Source organism: Centroberyx affinis, unplaced genomic scaffold (assembly GCF_046629955.1).
Source record: "Centroberyx affinis isolate AG114_WGS23_722 - 3 ecotype Tasmania unplaced genomic scaffold, CSIRO-AGI_Caff_v1 ptg003931l_1, whole genome shotgun sequence".
In the NCBI taxonomy this organism is placed as follows: Eukaryota; Metazoa; Chordata; class Actinopteri; order Beryciformes; family Berycidae; genus Centroberyx; species Centroberyx affinis.
The window spans coordinates 80,980-101,441 of record NW_027281761.1 but is presented as its reverse complement, the minus strand read 5'-3'; the positions used below and the strand labels follow the sequence as shown (position 1 = coordinate 101,441).

The 20,462-nt window shown below is 40.4% G+C and overlaps 2 protein-coding genes across 2 annotated transcripts; one reads left to right on the top strand and one right to left on the bottom strand.

Annotated features, from left to right (window-relative positions):
• Positions 1–1,619: 1,619 nt before the first annotated feature.
• commd5 (COMM domain containing 5) lies at positions 1,620–8,713 on the bottom strand. The gene is made up of 7 exons (XM_071541694.1): positions 8,483–8,713; positions 7,826–7,986; positions 6,701–6,729; positions 6,513–6,563; positions 6,100–6,195; positions 5,477–5,552; positions 1,620–3,282 (listed from the first exon to the last, which is right to left on the bottom strand). The coding sequence occupies exons 1-7, from the start codon at positions 8,601–8,603 to the stop codon at positions 3,181–3,183; spliced, it is 636 nt and encodes a 211-aa protein (XP_071397795.1). The 5' UTR covers positions 8,604–8,713; the 3' UTR covers positions 1,620–3,180.
• A 53-nt stretch (positions 8,714–8,766) lies between these two features.
• fam199x (family with sequence similarity 199, X-linked) lies at positions 8,767–20,052 on the top strand. Its single transcript, XM_071541689.1, has 8 exons — positions 8,767–8,844; positions 11,091–11,269; positions 12,038–12,257; positions 12,695–12,853; positions 15,127–15,288; positions 15,679–15,862; positions 16,060–16,163; positions 16,333–20,052. Exons 2-8 carry the CDS (start codon positions 11,103–11,105, stop codon positions 16,504–16,506), a joined length of 1,170 nt encoding a protein of 389 aa, XP_071397790.1. The 5' UTR covers positions 8,767–8,844; positions 11,091–11,102; the 3' UTR covers positions 16,507–20,052.
• Positions 20,053–20,462: the final 410 nt, after the last annotated feature.

The following is a 20,462-nucleotide window of genomic DNA, read 5'->3' as shown; positions in this document are numbered from 1 at the left end:
TTAGAATTGGAGTTAGGTTTATATTGAGTGAAGGTTAGAAGTGTCCATGGATAGTCCTCACAAGTCTTCTGATGCTACACTATACATGGTATTATTAGCATTACATGTAGCCTATTAATAGTATTGCCTCCATTCCCAACATAACCTGTTAATAAGCAGTGTTGGCTAAAGGAGTTCCCTCTGTGTGTGTGTGTGTGTGTGTGTGTGCGGATTATGGGCTAGTCTGCCTATTAGTGTCCATGTCACTACTAGTGGTGGTAATATAGGTCGGCTGGTCTAGCCTGTGAACTCAATCCCACACACAGACACAAACGCTGACTGACTCTTGCAGACAGAGACACACTGACACACATGCAAATGCAGAAAGACAGACAGACACTGACCGACATCCATGCAAATAAGCATTAACACACACACTCATACACAGACGTATATGTAAGAGCTCTAACACACACTGACCAACACGTGGGCAATCAGACACATAACACACACAGAAAAACACTTGTCCCTTCGCACCTTGAAACTCCGGTGTGTGTTTGTGTGTCTAAATAGGCCAACAATGTGGTCTAGCCAGCTCTTCCAGTACAGACAGTCTGGACGCTGTATACTGGGTCGTGACCAACAGTTATCCTCAATGTCACCACAGAGACTATTATACAACAATGTCTTAGTTGGATGAATAGATAGGAACTGTAATTGCGATGGAGACTAAGGTTGCATTTGAAAATGTTGAAAAATATAACTGAATGTATCTTTGTTCAATATTCAGTTTCTTCAATTTTTTGACCAATTCCATGCCAAAAAATTGTAAGCATTCAGTGTTTCTCCCAAAACTCTATTGTTGTCAGGGTGGAAAAGCCTCTCAAACAGCATTCAGACCGTCATGGGACAAAAATTCTGGATTATATGATTAAATGGATTATATGAGACAAAGGTCATGAGTCCGATTCATACCTGTGGAATCCCATTTTTACCGCTTCAATGCACAGGTGTGATTTTCTCATGGCTGTGTAAACAAGGAAGATCAGATTCATGTTTCCCTGTTTGGACAGCCAAGACAGCATCAGATCTGTTGCAAATTGAAGATCAATATTTGTGTTTATATACACAAATACAGCCTTTTATCTGTTACAATTTATTTGATTAAAATACCATCAGAGGGCAATTTAAGGAACAATGGGGGTTGATGGCCTCCTCCCTGTTATGAGAAATGATTGACAGTTTTTAAGGACTTACTTATGGATGTCCTGTTCACATACATCACTCATTAATCGCTACTGCAAGTTGAATGTTTTTGTAATTTTGTCATTTTTGTGTTCCTGATCACATACTTGATTAATGCTTAATTCCAGACATGCAGCATGGCGCCCCCTGCTGAAACACTCCTGCCCCAGCTACTGGATTTGTTGATGTTTTATAACTGAAGACATTGTTGACTGACAGAGGTTTTGATTCAAAGGCTGGCAGTATGTGATAACTAAGCATGAGATTGAACATGTATTTTGAGGCTGTAAAATGTCATTTGTAAGGTTTGTAAGCACTGAGGCAAAATTGACCTGTATTTTGTAGTTCCAATTGCTTATGAAAGTTACAAAAAGCATATTATCTATGTATAAATCACACTTTAATATTAATATATTGAGGCCAAAGAGATAGACAATAGGCCGTAGACCTACGTGAATTTGAACAAACCACTTACTGTTGGAAGATATTATACAGTTTACTTTATATGGAGCAATGTGGTTCATTAGGTAAAAACTCATTATCATGGATAACACATACAAAATGACAGGAAACAAATCCTAACTTTACTTATTATATACAAGGTTCATCTATACTCCCCAAACACTATGGGCAAATTAATTGATTTACCACTTGAATTACACGCATAAAAACATGAGAAGAATAGAAAATCAGTCATCTCCACCCCATTCATTCTTTGCACACAAATCTTGATTTTGAAGTGGCCACTTGACTGTGTTTATATTTTGGCTCAGTTGAGATTCGAGACAGCACACAGTCAGATTCTCAACTTTCCAACAAGTGCACATGGTGACGCTCGCTAAACAGCCTCCTATCATGCACTCATTATAGATTAGAGGGACAAACTGCTGGTCACAAGCTAATGAGTGATAGAGGATGCAGCCAATGCTCCACTCAGCTACTGTCGGCTCCTAGTATTTGGGATGCACACAGAAATTGGACATTACAGTGTTTTGTATTCAATATACAAGTTATGGTACAATCTTTGTATCTGTAAGGCAGACCTCAGCTCGTTGAGGCCATCTTTAGGTGGACACACATCAGATTTGTTGGTAACACTTTATTTTCCAGGTCCACATTTTCCTAGAAAGGAACTGTTAATTTCTTAGGAAGTTTCCTAGAAAGAACCATGAAATGATGTAGCAGTTATACAGAGAATGTCAGCAGTGTGGTGGAGTCGATAAGATACTGTCAATTTGGAAAGAACTGCAAAAGTCAAGTCATTATTCATATAATTATATAATATAGTTAAGGTTGAATTCTTAGTTAGTATTAGTTAATTTCTAATTTTCTATATAGCTACTACATCATTTCATGGTTCTGTCTTGGAAACAACAGAAGAAATTGGAGGAACTACCATCAAACTGTTTCTCTATTTTCCCTATAATAAGTACATCATTTCATTGTTCTTTCCAGGAAACTTCCTAAGAAATTAACAGTTCCTTTCAAGGAAATTATTAGGAAATTGCAGACCTGGGAAAATAAAGCGTTACCAATTTAACAGATTGACAAACAAAGCTAGCACTGCAGTATTTTTTCTACATCAAAGAAGTCTAAAAGTCTGATGTGATTTTCACGTAGGTCCTTTAAAACTGGGTGGAGCAGTCAAATTAAGGTGAAATCTGGCTAAGTTCCACATTGAGAAGACCAAGGTGAAAATCCATCTCCTTCAGTAAACGAGTTCTACTGTGAATGTGGAGGTGGTTTGGGCACTCAGAGACCAACACCACTGTGTTTCAGGATTCAAATATGATCTCCTATATAGATAACTACTCATTATTCTATCCTAGTGCATATAAGTGTCATATTTGAATTCTTAAAATGAGCGGTGTTCCCCTTTAAAGTATTTAGTGTGCAGTGAAACCTAAGCACAGTAAAAAGGGACGACTTAGTTTAGTGACAGGCCTAAACGACGCATCAGTCTTGGATCTTGAGGATGCTCCTCTTCTCCAGGTCGTTCATCTCTTTGAGGATCAGAGCCACGTTGTAGCGGAGCTCTTGGAATTTAGCCACGGGCACCTGGACAGGAAAACAGCAACAATGATTCAATACAGACTGGGTTTTTCAGACTGAAAAAGCGGCATATTAGGGGTGGGGAAATTGTTCATATAGCATAATATCACAAGGTTTTTGCACAAAATATTATATTGAGAGGATGACGCCCACAATTGTGATATTTGTATTCCTATCTGAGCGCTTTTAATGAAAAAACACACAATAATAGTCTTGAAAATGAAAAAGAAATATCCCTATGTAACACATGTACCATACCACACCTACAGGATTCTATCAGTATCAGTGTTATGTCCATTCCATCTTGAAAGACACCCAAAAATGTATTTTGAACCTTTGTTTCACAGGAAAATGTACATGAGATAGATGTAAATATAGATGATAGATGATAGACATTTTTTTTATAGCCAGTGTAATTTCTTAGCAGCAGGTATCCATCAGGCAGACCCGGGGTCCAGGTCCTGAGCAGCACAGATCAGGCAGAGACAAGGTACAGTAATCACTGGAGGCTGCACATCGGATGCTGTCACTACTAATCCGCTAATCTATTAATTCTACTGTAATCTGATTGTGTAACTACTGTACTAGGTGCAATGACAGCAGCAGTATCCAGTCCTGCATCCTGCGTCTATCCACATACTGTACTGTAGTGGCAGCCATGGTGGAAGTCCCTCCTGCAGCATCTATCCTGCAATTACGGGCTAGATGTGGAGTATGGCGCCCCCTGCTGAGTCAGCATCGTGCTCATTTTTGTTGATGATTTGATTCGTTTGGCTGAGGATTTTTCTTTTTCACCCGCAGTTTAATTGTCTAAGGTATTATGTGTATGATGTGTGTGTATGTGATTGTTAAAGGAGTGGCTAGTGATCGACTTTTAGCTGTCACATCTGTTCAGTCTTTATATCAAGAACTCTCTTAATCATTGATGACTGATTGCTGTTATTTTTTACGAGTAAATTTATATCATGATGATATTACTGTAACATAGTATAGTGCTATTTCTGTTCTGCTGAGCTGAGCTAATGCAGCCAGCAGTGTTGTTGTTGTTGCGGTTACAGTAAAACTCCAATAGTATGTTTTAACTTTTAGTTACATGGCTATGTCTTTTGTGTATGTATGTATATCAATCATGTTTGCTTTTATTTTTTGTATTGTAATTTATTCTACATTATGTGTAAGTTAACAAATAGAAATATACAGATATGCAATATATCAAAGATAAAGACACTTTAGGAACTAAATGTATCTGTGGTGTATTTGTGGTCAAAGATAAAAAAAAACAAAAAAAAACTTTGTGTTTCTGAGTTGTCAGTCAATGTTTGGTTTTAATTAATGAGTGTCACTGCAATTATTCTACTGTGATCCTATTATGTAACAACTGAAACAGACCAACATGAGCCCATTGGCTGACAACCAGCTTCTTTCTACTGCTGTCCACAGTCTGAAAGCAGACTGGGAACACACATAAGAGCACAGAACTAACACTAGCCATTAGGACAAATATCTGCAGGGTATCTGCAGGTTTCACAAAGCCAAATTTAAGATTTTTTAAGACCTTTTTAATGCTATCTGGAATGGAATTTAAGACCAGTTTAAAAACCAAAATAAAGAAATAAAGCTTTCCAACTCATTGTAGCTAATTCAAATTCTGGGCAGTATAAGAAAAAGGACAAGTGAATGGACATGGAACTATTCATGCATGCTGGAAAAAAAAGACCTCTAATAACTGTATTTAAGACATTTCCCTCTGTCCATCCTGTATCTGGATGGAGAGCGGGAAAGGAAACGCCTCACCTATCTCAACCACTACTTGAATTGAGGTGTCCTTGAACGAGGCACTTGACCCCTAATTGCTCCAATGGAGCTGCTGAGTAACGGTGCACAGTGCATTGTGGTTACACTGGGCAGCTCCCAGGTGTGAATGTGTGTAACTGTATGAATGTGAAGCAGGTTTTTGGTGGAAAAGAAATAAAGACTTAAAAAATAAAAAGTGAGGCATAAACTTGTGTATGCATGTTCAAACTACAGGCCACTGACATGCATACTGATAGCATGTCCAAGTGGAACGTTTTTGGCTTAATGTGTTTGATGTGCTAGGTTTTGTATTTTTAAAGTGAGTCTATCAAAACAGCATCCTTTGTGTAGTATGTAACACTGTATGTCAAATCAGAAATGAGCCCATTCTTTATGAAACGAGTACCTCAAAACGCTGAAAACTTCCGTCCGATAGTTTCATCTGCATCAGGACAGAGGGCTGAAGGGCTCTGGCTAAGGAGCTAGGGAGAGATGAGAGACACAGAGAGACACTGGCTTCATTACACTGGCACCTAGGGTGAGACTACATTTCTCAATCCTCGACTGCAAAGCTTAAAAAACCCTTGCTTTAAAGGAGTTAAAGCAAGGGTAGGTGGCAATACTTTAAAATGTTGCAGATTATTACTTTAAGGCAATGACAATGGGATGTTTCTCAATAGTTATGACTATCAATATATTTTTCAAGATATTTTTTTCCTTACAGTATTATTTACCACAGCCTGTTGTAATAAGCTCATTCAGTCGGTATTATTGATCATTAGAAGTGATCTTAACCCTAACCCTAACCCTAACCCTATATAACTGCTTGTTATATAGTGCCAACCACACACACACACACACACATACAAGGTGTGAGTGAGGGATCAAAAACTACAACAATATCATTCCCAACCCAGTCATTCCAATCACAAACTCCACAGTGACAGTAATGAAAGTGTGTGATGGCAAGGACATTTTCATGTGTTCATTCATCCATGGTCTCACTTCTTCTCCCCCTCAGAATATCACCTGGTAGAAATGGAGACATCCACTCTCCATCTAAAGTCTTCCATCGTGGGCAAGTGAGGATCCTGCTGGGAGGCCACTGTCTCTAGAGCCGCACGACTGGAAATAGAAAGAGAGATGGAACGCAGCAATGATAATACACTGACTCCATGAATGTCATCTGAATGCTGTCTGTAACAGGACCACAGCTCTGCTTTAAACCTCATGAGTCCTGTACTGTAACTGCTGGCATGATAACCAGCCACGCTACTGATCAAACCAGTTTGAGTTCCAATATACAAGTTATGTTTTCTTTTCCACCGTATTTCTTCATGGCAATGTAAGAGAGATCTGTGTCTTCATCACTAGGGGAAAAAAATACTTAGACTTAAGGTATAAAGGTCTGAATTTATAGGATATGCCAACATACAACATACCGATTTCCAAAAACCACACTGGCGAAATCTGTGATGAAGTCTTCAGGTATCCTAATGAGAGAAGAAAAACAACAAACTCAACGTTCTGGGATGAACCTATGTGTGTGTGTGTGTGTGTGTGTGTGTACAGGTATAGGAGTGATATTGAATTAAAACAGTGAGTGGTGGGATAATAAGATGTCCCTTGCCTCAGTTCTCTGAGATCTTCTTTGAAGGCCTAAACAGGGAGAAAAAACAAATGTAAAGTATTGTTTTACTTTAGTGTAAATTTTTAACATGTATACCTCCAAGTTCACAAACAGGCAACTATCAATATTTGTTACCCTGGACATCCATAGCACTGTCACTTTCTTACTTTCATTTTTAGTATTTTTTTTAATTGGTCAGAAAAGTCATACTTCTACCATACAAACTATGTCCATTGTAGTATGGTGGTCAGTTAAGTCCAGTGAGTTGGTCTTACATGACTGTCTGGCTCATGTCAAAACACTGTATGTTCCTAAATTTCTCTCAATCAAGTTACAGGCCCTGAGCACATCTCTACACACCTTCAGTTGTCTCTTGGTCCTTTAACTTGTACATAAGCTATAGAATTTAGGAGGTAAATTTGATTCATGTTGACACCTTGACCAACATGCTAAAAACCTGGTTCAGACATATTTTACCACCTCATGTTACAATGATTGGATTGGATTTGCCTTTTAGTGACACTGACAGACTTAACCAGGGTTTTATATCATCCTGCCGTGCCTCGACTACTGTAACGCACGGTCCTCCTGTCTGGATCGGAAGATGTGGTGGGGCTCCAGATTTGGACAATTCAGCTACCAGGTTACTGGCAAAGACTAAACTAAATAACTCAATAAATACAATTTATATTTATTATCAAAAAATATATATCAAAAATCTCAGATAGTATTTTTGTCTGTATTTTCTGTCAGAATGTTCAAGAAGTGGTTTTGCCAGCTTGCATGCCGGTTTAAATGGAGTCAATAGCTTTTGAAAACACCAATGACAGACATTGGGGTTCAAAACTTTAATTTTTAACCAAAAATCTGATATTTGGCACTGGCTAACATTTGTTTTTCCACTCTCTCAGGAACAGTAGAAGCTAACTTTTACACATTGTTTAGCATGCAACTGCCCATTTGGATCCCTATATACAGCCAAACTTAATCATGAATACATAATGGTTTAGTAACAAACAGTGACTTGAGTCCGGACCCACAGTTTAAGAAACACTGTCCTGTCCAGACTCTGCATCACCTATGAATGTTCCAACGTGTAACTCAGAGTATTCAGCACGGGCTTACCTCCTGTTTAAGAGATGACACAGGGATGTGGATGGCCTCAGTCAGCACTCTGTACATCCCAGCTACGATGTGACTGAGCCTCTCCTCTGGGACCACACTGCTCTCTGCTATCGACCTCATCACCTCTCTGCAGTCCTTTCCTTCTAGGGCGCTGACCACAGCTGGGGAGAGAATCATTCACAGGCATTATTGCTCCTTTGTTTATGGTAATCACACTAATGTCTCCAAATGAATGTGGTCATGTAAAATGATATTAAAATGCTACATGTAGCACCTTTAACAGTCAAATACACAATCACAGCTGGGAGCTATCCACCTCAACCAGTCTTGTTCTGTTAGCCACTAAACTCTATAATATAAATACATATATATCTATATAATCCACTGGCGCATATAGGAGTTAAGTGCCTTGCTCAAGGGTATGTCAGTCATATTTAACAACTCTCAAATTTCTAGTTTTCACTTAATTTCAAAACTTGCTAATCAGTCCTCGGACAACTGCAAAATGTTCACCTCGGTGATTTAGGCTATACCATGCATTTATAGTTGATATGATAGATAGACAATCTCATGCACCTAGAATGAACGGTACATAAATTCAAAGCTGATAATAGCTTTTAAGAGAGACAAACAGCCTTGCATGCAATTAACATTTACCTTTGAGTATTTTTCTGAACATCTCTTGGTCCACATCCTTTAGATTTTTTGACATTGATTCGATTTCTGGTGGTATCCTGCCTCCCAGAAAACTGGAGTCTTTTGCATGGCTCGAAGACATGACTAATCATGCAATACTATGCGATTTTCACGGAAAACAGATAATAAAAACCATTAATAGAACTATAAACTATGGTGCTAGCTGTCTTGCTCCCTGTCTATTTGACAACTTCCGCCTTCATGTCACATGCTCCCTCCGGGAGTCTCGCGGTGACAGCTGACGTGGTGGTTAGATCATCGGTGGAAAGAAAGGATTTGCAAATGGAGGTGGCAGAAATGGTCGCGCTTTGAACAACAACAAGGTTGGTTTAATTCTTCACGTAACCTTGAAAGTATCGCTTTCCCTGCGCTTTAGCTGTTTTGTAAGCCGTTCAGGGACTATATTCCGTGGAGGACGTTAGTTAAGTCTTGTTTCGTGGCTTGGTAAACGCTACGTGGATTTGGAGCATTAGCAACCAGCTAACGACAACTTGCCTCGCGTTCTCACCACCAGCTTAGGCAGGGACCAGACTGTAGCCTGTGTTACCTAATGTAGCCTGTCTGCCGCTGGACTCTCGTTTTGTCTGTTTGACATGATGGCAAGTTAGCATTCCAACATTATACAGCCTTGCCAACAACAACAATGTAGGATGAATTGTTTGCTAAACGCGGACGACATCTAGTGTTGGGAATTAACGTTAACCTTAGTACGTTAGTTAGCTTAGCTAGCTACACTTTGCTCACTAGCAAAGACGCGATTAACGTTAACCTCCTAGGTCGACTTGTAAGGGAGTACAGTTAGTGCTTGCTGATATTTGGACGAAATTTCTTTTTGCTCTGTAAAATACTTGCTTGTGTTCATGAGTGAACGGTTGCGACAATTTTCCAATATGTGTCGGTTTCGTAAAATAGTTAACATTAACTTAGCTAATGTTGTCGAAAGATAAAGTGTTATCTCTTATTTCAATAATCATCAGCACAACGACTTTGCTAAATCCGAACCTTTCATAGGGTGACATATGCATCCAACGTTAAAAATGGCTAACGGCGATTAATTGAAAACTATTTATGTAACGTTAACGTTACTATTTACATTAGAGTTAGCTTAAGCAGTGGGCAAAATGGCTGATGGCCCGGATTGTTTACCTTCTTTCCGGAAACGCGTATTATTTTTGTGGAGACTCCTCAAATTCATACTACAAAAATATAACACAGAGTAGTCACAGCTCCCTGTGCGCTGAAAGAAAATGTGGAATTACCCCCCCTTAAAGAATTATCCTGGCCAGAGAACAGCGGTTACGTAAGTTGACTCATTTGGTGAAACGGGGTGTATCAGGCCTGGAAGGTTATCTGTCTTCTCTGCTTCCACATGAACTTCAGTTTGTTGGGGGTCAAACGGTGAATATGGCAACAACATGCATTACAATTTAGCAGTTTTCCCCTTGGCATCAGTTGTCTTATCCTACTAAGTGTTAACACAAATCATTTTAGTTGCATGTTTTTTTTTTATTGTGTATCACTTTGGTAATTCAAATAAGGAGTGAAAGTGATGAGAATATAAAGCCCAAGCAGTGTGGCATTCTTTGTGTATCCTTAGGTAAAAAGTCTGCCATAACCTTTCAGCCCAACAAAGGCATAAATCCAAAAGAATCAGATGAATGAAAATAATTCAGCTAGGCCTACATTTGGAACAATGTAACAAAGTAGCCTAAATGCAGTAGCCTAAGTCAGGGTTACAGGATTACATGCATAATCAACAATAAATCTATTCAATGGCATCTAGGCTAAACCCTGGCAAAGGCTATTGCAGCCAAAACATGTTGGTTTTTTGTAGGGCTGAACGATTTTGAAAAAATATCTAATTGCAATTATTTTGACTGATATTGCAATTGCGATATGATTTGCAATATTAGAGGGAATGATAATTTTTATATCATTATTCTAATTTTCATTGAAAAACGTATTAAAATGATTATGGTGTGATTTTTGCGGGGATCTGTACCAAACAAAGATGGTTTCTTAAGTCTGTAGAATATGACGTGTAGGCCAGGACATCTCTGCAGCACGACAATATTTAATTTAAAATGGTATTTTGACACACATTTCACCTTTAACAAATATTGCGCCTCCTGCGATTTGAAAATTGCAGTAGGCAATATTGCGATTTCGATAAAATTTCGATTAATTGTTCAGCCCTAGTTTTTTGTCAAATTGTTCCCCAAGAGCAGCTGAATTCTTTGCATTCACTTGTCATGCGAAAACACATCGTATCACACATCACCTCTTCTTAAAGTAAAGTGCACTACTCAGTGGCCAAAGTGACATTAGCGGTGCCAGCAGGTCTTTGGGCATCACTCTGTTAGGCTACATGTCACTAACTCAAGCCGTTGTTCATTTGTGAGAAGCTTTTTTTTCTTTAAGCAACACTCACTCTGTTATAATTTCTTTCTTCCCATCATATGTCTTGGTCACAGCTAATTATGTCTTAGTCTCTGCATATGACGTTTTTGACCTAAGCATCAATCAAACAATCTTGCATTTCATGTCTCTCCCTGTGTCTCTGTCTCAGGTACATCTAGCCATGTCTGAGTCTCTGTATGAGAAATTTTTGGCCCCTGAGGAGCCTTTCCCCCTCCTCTCCCAGAGGGCCAACCTCAGCGATGTGGGAACCCTGGACGTCAGTGACTTTGGCTGTCAGCTGTCCTCTTGTCACAGGACAGATCCCCTACACCGCTTCCACAGTAATAGGTAAGTAGGGTGTGTGTGTGTGTGTGTGTGTGTAGATGTGAGTGACTTTGGCTGTCAGCTGTCCACTTATTGCTTATCACAGAACAGACCCCCCACTCTGCTTCCACAGTAGGTAAGGTAAAGCAGTAGGTAAGAAGTGCATGTGTGAGTGATTATCAAGTGTTCTTTGTCGGGTAATCGTGTTAATCAAGCTTATTGAATTTAACAAATTATCAGAATTGTTGTGGCAATGAACTTGAATTGAGCCATTGCAATGTTTCCCGTATCAATTATACATTATTTTGGGGGGAGTTACTATATTTATACTGCACACAAGGGGAGTCATATTGAGTATTTTCACATGGCATCTCCATGGGAAATCGCCACAATTGGGGAAATTGGAAATGAGCAGGGCATGCAGTTCGTGAAAACATGTGGTACATTTTGATAGTGTAAAAAAAAAGAAGCCACCTGGTGTTTAAATGTTACGATGTCAGGTGGACATGCTATTTTCTTAATAAGAAGGCTTAGAAAGGCCAAGGTCTAAAACATTTATCCCCACAATGTGTGCATCCATAATTCTTGTAAGTCCCTCGCTAATTTGCCACTAGTAAGATGAACTTTATTGATCCCAGAGAGGAAATTGGGTAAATTATAACAAAGAATGCCGTGAGATTGAATTACTAGCAGGGGTGAACTATTCAAAATGTGCATCCCTAGTTTGCATGGACAGTACATACTATTAGGATTATGTATGAACTCATTTCACTCACTAATTTTTCTGCCCAGGTGGAACCTTACTTCATGTGGGACCAGTGTTGCCAGCTCAGAGTGCAGTGAGGAGCTGTTCTCCTCCGTGTCTGTGGGGGACCAGGACGACTGCTACTCCCTTCTGGATGACCAGGAGCTAACATCCCTGGACCTGTTTCCAGAGGGCAGTGTGTGCAGCGACGTCTCCTCCTCCATCAGCACCTACTGGGACTGGTCCGACAGCGAGTTTGAGTGGCAGGTAGGTTGATAGCCAATCAGTTATCCAACTAAGAAGCAGTATAAAGAATATCACTAATTTTGCTAGCCTAAGCTTCATAGGCTGTGTATTCTAATACCTAGGGGCCCGGTCACCTTATGTCTTTAGCCTAGACTTTGAAAAGGCTTTAGGATCCCAGAAATTATGTTTATCTTATTGAACAACAAAGCCTGTTGCTGCCCCTGTGGGCTTGTTTACACCAATAATCCCAATAAAAAAAGGTTACTGTAAATGTGAAGGCGTAATCATTAGGTGCATTCTTAACTATTTCAATTTTAAAAGAGCTACACAAAGACTGCTACTGGTTTGCTCCCTTAAAGGCATTGAATTTCTGGTCGCAGGAAGTACAGTTAGGCTAAATCATCCGTCTTGTCTTCCCCTCATCTCGATGTTTGTCTGTCTCACTGTTGTCCTCCCAGTTGCCAGGAAGTGACATTGCCAGCGGCAGTGATGTGCTCTCTGACATCATCCCGAGTGTGCCCAGTTCACCATGTCTGTTCTCCAAGAGGAAGGCCAAGCCCCACCCACACCGCAACCTGGATGAGCTGCCCTGGAGTGCCATGACCAACGACGAACAGGTAGGCCTACACAAAGTCGACGCACCTTTCTGTGCCGTCACTCACGGCTCGAAATGAGTAGCATCCAAACGTCCCGCAGTTGGAAATTAATGTATTTCAGATGCTCAGAACTATTCTTTGACGCACCTTTGGGACAAGAGGGGAAATTTCCTTTTAGCTTGTGCTCAAGAGCCCAAAATGTCCCAGATACAAGCATGCCGATATTGTGTCAGCAATCGTTAAATGACACTTGCACAGGACACATAACAATGTTTTTCCACACACATCTGATTGTCATTCCTGGCTTCCACCAGCCAGTGGGGTTTTTGTAGGTGTGGATGGATCAGTCAAGCTACTAGTTTTATGACTGTTGGTTAGGTGATTGGGCTAATGTAAGTGGTTGTTAAATAACCAGTAGATTGTGGGATGGCTTGCATCTTGTAAGTGTTGTTCTCCATGCCTCATTCTGTTGGAGCAAGCAAGCAGAACAACACTGGCATTGTGTGTCTCCTTTGTGATACTATCGTTTTCTGCCGTCAAACCTAAGCATGTTGCTATAGCGAGGGCTTAGGGGGAAAGAACATGAGCGGGCTGAGCAAGGCTGTTACTTTCTGCCCAGGGGCGTTCGGCTGGTCAATGTGACCCCTGACAGGTTGCATGCTCTTAAAATAATAGTATATAATTTTGCACATGTTGATATACAGTACAATCAGTATTTAACCAGGTAGTGGTCACTGCAAGCTTTTACTCACATAACCATGAATGTTAGTTAAACATACACCATTATCAGTTGATCAGAGGCTGTTTTTATATTTGACCACTTTAGATAATTCCAGTAAAAAACAGGGTTAGAGTTATAGTTATGTCTAAGTAAAACCTTATCAGGGGAGACGCACTTCTCTTATCTAATTTGACTAAAATATATATTGTACATAAGTTTGTATTTCATATGAACATTTATAATAATACAAATACAAATTTAAAACATTAAATCAGTGCTTCATTATGCATGTCGAGGTGTCACGTTCTTGAAAGTTTTGTTGACATAGATTCAGTTCAGGAAATAGCTCGTCCTCCAGCTGTCTGCTGGTTTGCTAGAGGGCTGCCGAGCTGTAAAAGAGCTGAAGGAGCCTTGAAGGCAGGGGATGGAGCTTGACAAAAAGCCAGAACACATGCTCGCCCTCCTCTCGGTGGGTGCCACCGTCTCTGTGTCGAACCTCATGGAAGTCTCCATGGTTCTCCTCCTGTGAGCCTGTGGCGCTCAGAGCCTCTATCAGCTGCTGTCTGGCGCGCTCGCTGTTTCTCAGAATGGCTTGGACCGTTTCATCTGAATCATCGTCAGACTCGCACTCGGAGTCAACATCCTCAGTACTGTGGTCAGCCCAGGGGTTCACTTGCTAATTCTAATAAACATGTTAGGAAATGTACCACAGAAAGCAGAACAGAACAAAATGGAACAGAACAGAGGACAGTGTCTCCTTCTAACCCCATAACAAACTTTATACAGTGTTTTCTGCTCCATTATGTAAGGCTCAGTAAACACATCTGCTGCCACACACATCAACACACAAATTGTACTGATATTATCAGGACAGATTTTGTTAAAATAAATACACAACTATGTGAAAACACTTGTGCAGGAGGGAATACTTGACATCAGATTATTGTTGTCGCTTCGTGTGCATGAAACTAAAACAAATGTTAGAGGGTATAGATCTGCAAAGTCTCCTTGTTGGATCTTTAACACGATCTTTGATTTGCAATTGTTTGGATGAAGTTTGGGATTATTTAAATTGTCATGGAAAAGTAGTAGAAAACAGTTAGTTTGGAGCTCTGCATGACAGCCCCATCTGTCTCACTAATGATAAAAACAGGTTATTTTCTTTATACTCAGTCACATCGAGGGCACTGGGCACTTATTTGAGCCTCCAGTAAGAGGGGTTTTACCTCCGGGAACTGCAAGTATTTGCCTGGCAATTTAAGCTTATTAAACATTAAGCAATCACAATCCTTTGGCACAATCCTAGTGGTTTCAGATGCAGAACTCATTTGAGAAAAGTGGCTTCCTTATTATCTAAATTGCTAATTTTCTTTTAGGCAACATTTCTGTGGTTCTTTTTGTATGTTGGTACCAACAGAGATGTCTAGTCAGCAGGCCTGCAGTCAGGGAGTTATCTTATCCACCTGCCACAGTGGCCAGTGCATCAGTGTGTGAGTCTTCCGGCGAGGGCAGAGATATTTGGACAGAATGGACTAAACTCAAAATGATTTTACATGTGTGTTTCCACTCCCAGGTGGAGTACATTGAGTACCTGAGTCGAAAGGTCAGCACAGAGATGGGACTGAGGGAGCAACTCGACATCATCAAGATCATCGACCCCTGCGCTCAAATCTCTCCCACCGACAGCGAGTTCATCATAGAGCTCAACTGTCTCACCGACGAGAAACTCAAACAGGTGGGTAGTTACTGTGACACACCATCTTTACACTCTCACAGGGCCACTGCACCAGAAAACAGCTGATTTTATTATGCACATAATACCAGAGAGAAAAATAACCAATTTTAAATGGTTGCATTTTTATCACCCTCTGAGCTAGGTGATTCCAAAAATGTGCAAAGCACTATCGACACCTGTCAAAAGTTTCAACAGATGTACATTCATATAGTAGTGGGTTAGCTAATAAAACAAAATATTCTGCAAATGTATTTAGGTACTTAATACTGGGAGCTGTTCTTTTACATTGGTGGTAATGTAAGGCATGTTTTGTTATGAGTCAGAAAATAACACCTGACGAGCTCCAGATAGGCTGAAGCTTTATGTTTTAACCTGTTGTGCTGTCGTCAGGTGCGTAGCTACATCAGAGAGCACAGTCCCAGGCAGAGGACCAGTAGCACCAGAGAGGGCTGGAAGAGGAGCAGCCACAGCAGCGCCAGCACCAGCGGAGTCAGTGGAGCCAGCAGCAGCAACGCTAGCATGGTCAGCTCCGCTAGCTCGTCTACTGGATCTACAGCCTCCAACTCTATAGCTGGTAAGATGCTACTGGGTTGTCTTGTAATTGGTAGTAATAGCACTATAACTACAGTACTGTTTTGTTTTGTTTTTTTTAGGTCCGCCTAGTTTTAGTACTGAAAAAATCCAATTCAAACTGATATGTTTCAATTATTGTTCAAATTTTCTGTTATCCTAGGACATGCCTGCTAATTGTTAATTTAACCTGTGTTCCAGGTGGTACAGCTTCAGCCTGTAGTGGAGGCAGTGTGGCCAACATCAGCAGAGCTCACAGCGATGGCAACCTTTCCAGTGCTGCAGAACGCATACGAGACTCCAAAGTAAGGACTGTGGAAAGAGTGTTAAAAGTGGAGATAATCTATTGAGCATTTTCCAGATACACCCCGTAGTGTCGGACTGAAATGTCTATTCCGTCAAGATGGTGTTTCTGTCTCTTGTAGTGACTAATTTGACATTTTATAAGTTCTCTCTTTCCATTCCTACCCGTAGAAACGTTCGAAGCAGCGCAAGCTCCAGCAGAAAGCCCTCCGCAAGCGGCAGCTGAAGGAGCAGCGCCAGGCCCGCAAGGAGCGTCTGAGCGGTCTGTTTCTGAACGAGGAGGTGCTGTCGCTGCGGGTGACGGAGGAGGACGACCACGCCGACGACCTGGACGTGCTGATGTGACACCAGTGAATCAATCAGTGCTCCCTCTACGCCTGCTCTCACCGCCCAGCCACCACCATGTAGCTTGCTTATAGACCACGCTATTCCCTAGCCCAAGACAGATCACTGCATGCGATAGCACTTGAATAGGCTAACATGTTCCTGATGCAAATGCTGAGACAAATGACTGTCTAATAGCCACTAGTAGTCTCCAGTAGCCTGTAACCGCTTCTGCGTGCTCATCATAGCCATAAACGCCACACACAGACGATACTGATGTTATCAATAGCCCATGACATAGCTTGCTCGCTAATGCTAATACTACTATAACATTGCTAGTGCGAAGACTGATAGCAGCCGCAATCACTAAGCTAGCTAAATGCTAATGCTCGTGGTGCTAAAGCTACAATGCTAATGCTTGTAGATATTGACCTCCATCTAGCCTGCTAATAGCTAATGCTAATGCTGGAACAACTTCGAAGCTCCTAGACAGACAAATGAACGCCACTGCTGACAGTACGACAAAATACCATCTTGTGCAGCTCGCTCCAACCATGCTGAGGATTGCTTATAGATGCTGTAACAGCTTATATCCACTGCTACTAATCCAGCCACCACTGGTAGAAGGACAGATCAGGCACCAAAGCCATGGAGAGAGTTTGGTCATTGTGCAGCCGCTGTTGCAATTAACTCACCGTTAGTGAGAGAAATAAACAAATGGCTAGAAACACTGTAGTGCGTCGACGACACTTTTAGTCATCCATCCCCGCACAGAAGACTGTGGCTATCCTATCATGTCTGCTAAACCTGTACCAACATCTTTCGGCAATCTGGCAATAGTTTTTACCACTCCGCCTGCAAAGTTGCGCTGACTTTCACGCTACAGGGCTAAATCTGCATTGGCCAATCTCTGTTCGTCCACGGCTCTAGTTTGTTGCAGGTTAGGTCACATCCACAAAGACGAGAGTAAATACCTCCAGGCTAACACCACTAACACTGATACTTGATATTCTAGCCGAGCATCTGCTCATTGACAATAGCAAAACAAAACTGTCAACAACAAAAACAAGACTGATGCATTTTTTTTAAATCTACAGTGTTTCATGGGATCATACACATACACAGCATGTGAACTATTCCAAGTAAAACACAAAAATTAGGGTCATGCAGTTTTAATATGGCAGTAGATGTATAAATATGAGTGCACCCAGAGTGATACACGTCTGGAAAAATCAACACAAAACCTTGAAATAGAAACATCGAACATCATATATTGATGTGTATTTTCTCTAAATGTTGAATGTTTCAAGCCTAATTCAGAGTTTAGGACTCTTACTTAAGGCAAAACGCACTTGATACTCCTGAATTAATCCTCAGGAATCAATTGAAGGAAGGAATGTTTTGAATGTTGTGGTTTCTCTGCCTAAGCAGACAGATGTGACAAACCCTACTGAAACCAGTAACAACTTGATCCAAGATTAGGAAGCTACTGATGTGGAAACTGAAGCAACATCGAAGCGAGCCGGTCTGTCTTTCTGTCTTATCTGCTGAGTGTTGTGGTTCCATTTCACTCTTAAGGCTTAGAGGGAGCACTGAAGCACTGCATGTTCAAACCATCACCCATACACATGGAGACACTGTGTGGTAAATTAACTAACAACTTGCATCATTCTTCACACACCTATTTAAATACGGCTAATCCATGTTGTAAATAAATGGTAAATAACAGTATATTTGCTTCTAAATTTTCCTCAGTTATAAAAGTTTGAGATTCAGATTTAAAGTCCTTTTTTTTTCCCCCCTCGATCTGTAAATATTACCATGACAGGGTAGTGAACAAATTGGTCGTCAAAGCTTTCAGAATGTGTTGCTTACGAAAAGTGCTGTAAATTGCCATTGGTTATTTGAATTATTTTGAGTCTGAATTATTAGTTAATGCATTAAACCCAACTTTGTCAGGGTGCGAGTACTTGAGTTTGGGCGTCGTCTCGACCATCTTTTAAAGTCTTGGTCTTGACTCTGACCTCGTTTGTCTCAGTCTAATCTTTGGATGTTTTTGCGCTAGCACTCATACAGTATTTCTACCTGAGACCGACTCAGATCAGATCACACTCTCATCATTCAATTCTGCATCATTTGTTGTTTTGCGGAAGAAGATTTTTGTGATGGTTTGTGAATGGTTTGACCACCATGACCAGTTAGAAGCGTTTGAACATGGCTTCATCTCAAGTCTTATTAGAATTTTTACACAACTGTCCCTCTTGTTTTCTGTTTTGTTTCATCTGTGTTGTTGTTTTTTTAGTGTTTAAAAGAAAGACATGAGCTTAGTTGAAATTAATATTTTTTCAAGTTTCAAGTTTTTTTCCTTCTTGAAAAAAAGAAAAGGCAAAAAAACAAAGCAAGGCACATTGCTCTTTCTGTCTGTATATGGCTGCTGGCAGCTTTGGCTGCCATGAGGTTTTGGCGCTAAAATTGAACTGGTTTCTTTTTAAGCATGTGCATCTAAAATTGAGTCATGGATACACCTGTCAAAAACGTGTATTCATGTTGCTCCGTTTTAAAGACGACAACAAAGCATTGATGAAGCACCAACGCCTCAAAGAAAGCTTTTTGTGGGAATGTAGCTCAAGGCTGAGTTGAGGACTTGTCAGCTGTCATGTTTTCAGATATGCTAGAATCGGCAAACTGAGATATTGTGTGTTTGTGTGTCTCTCTCTCAATTTCTCTTTTTGTTATTGTTGTCTTTTTCTATCTGCCCTGTAAGAAACCCCCTCCCCTCCCCCACATTCTCAGCTGTAACACTATAAACCACTGCAGTTACTGGCCTAAAAACCTGCTTTACTTTCTGATACTTTGTCTGTATACTACTTGTTTTTCTCTCTCTCCTGTAAAAAGTTATTGATTACAGCAATTATGAGGATAAAAGCAGCTTTATGTATTCAGTAGTGATGAATTAGTAAAACTCTATTTTGAAAAATAAGAGCATTTTGAAGAAAAGGATAAAACAAGCCGCAGTGCGATGCAACAAAGCTATTTGTGTAAATTTGGTACCATGTTTCTCAGCTGATGGGTTGAGATCCAAAACTGGCTTAAAAGAGGCATTGGAAAGGTGAATGGTATTACCTTTTATTAATAGAACTGATAAAGTTCCAGTCAATGTAAACATTGATTTTTGGTGGGGAAAAGCACTCTGCATCTGTCTCACTGATAGAAGTATGTTACACAAGCCACTTTTTGAGATAATCATCAATATCAGTTACAATAACCAATAGTATTTTTCCATGACGCCTTTGTTCTTTACAGCCCGCTATGGTATCTGTATTGACTTTGTCCCAAGTGGGAATCCAAATTCCTCTTGCAGGTGATCTTACCCATCAGTGTTGCCTGTAAATGTCCCCTGTGTTATCATGGCCTTTAAATTTGAACCAACTGCTCACTGGTATGTTGAATACCATAGACACCATGTTGGACTGCAGTTGGGACTGTGGCAGCCACTCAATAGATATGATGCAATGTAAACTTGACAAAATAAATTGAATAAAATGACATTGTTGCATCCTGCCTTTGAAGCCATTTTCTTGTCTTGTCAGTGTGTTTTATGGTGTGTCAGTGTTTGAGCCAAGATTGTATATTTTTATCATTAGATATGATCATTTATTGTTGGATTGTGGCACAAAATGTTCCATATACTACTGCTACTTGCTACTACTGCTACTACTACTACCCATAAGCAACTTATGGGTCCATATCACTATTAAATCATTAGATACTGACTGGGTACTGTGTCCACAATGCCAATCTCCCATTCACTGTCAATGGAGCAACCTAAACAAAGGAGGCCTGAGAGACTGCAATGTCTCAATGAAACACCAGAGGGCGCTGTTGCCTATGTTGTTATCAACCTCTCTCCCTTTGGAATATTATAGTGAATGTGTATGTATCTATTTGTCTCTGTTGCTTTATTGGCATGACAAGAC

What these genes read in the sequence shown, in the direction of transcription:
- commd5 (XM_071541694.1), bottom strand. Translation starts at nt 8,603, where the DNA reads ATGTCTTCGAGCCATGCAAAAGACTCCAGTTTTCTGGGAGGCAGGATA. An exon ending in GTTCAGAAAAATACTCAAAG is followed by an intron (nt 7,987 to 8,482) that starts GTAAATGTTAAT and finishes TTCTCTCCCCAG; the next exon opens with CTGTGGTCAGCGCCCTAGAA. An exon ending in GAAGATCTCAGAGAACTGAG is followed by an intron (nt 6,564 to 6,700) that starts GCAAGGGACATC and finishes TTCTCTCATTAG; the next exon opens with GATACCTGAAGACTTCATCA.
- fam199x (XM_071541689.1), top strand. Translation starts at nt 11,103, where the DNA reads ATGTCTGAGTCTCTGTATGAGAAATTTTTGGCCCCTGAGGAGCCTTTC. An exon ending in CACCGCTTCCACAGTAATAG is followed by an intron (nt 11,270 to 12,037) that starts GTAAGTAGGGTG and finishes TTTTCTGCCCAG; the next exon opens with GTGGAACCTTACTTCATGTG. An exon ending in AACGCATACGAGACTCCAAA is followed by an intron (nt 16,164 to 16,332) that starts GTAAGGACTGTG and finishes TCCTACCCGTAG; the next exon opens with AAACGTTCGAAGCAGCGCAA.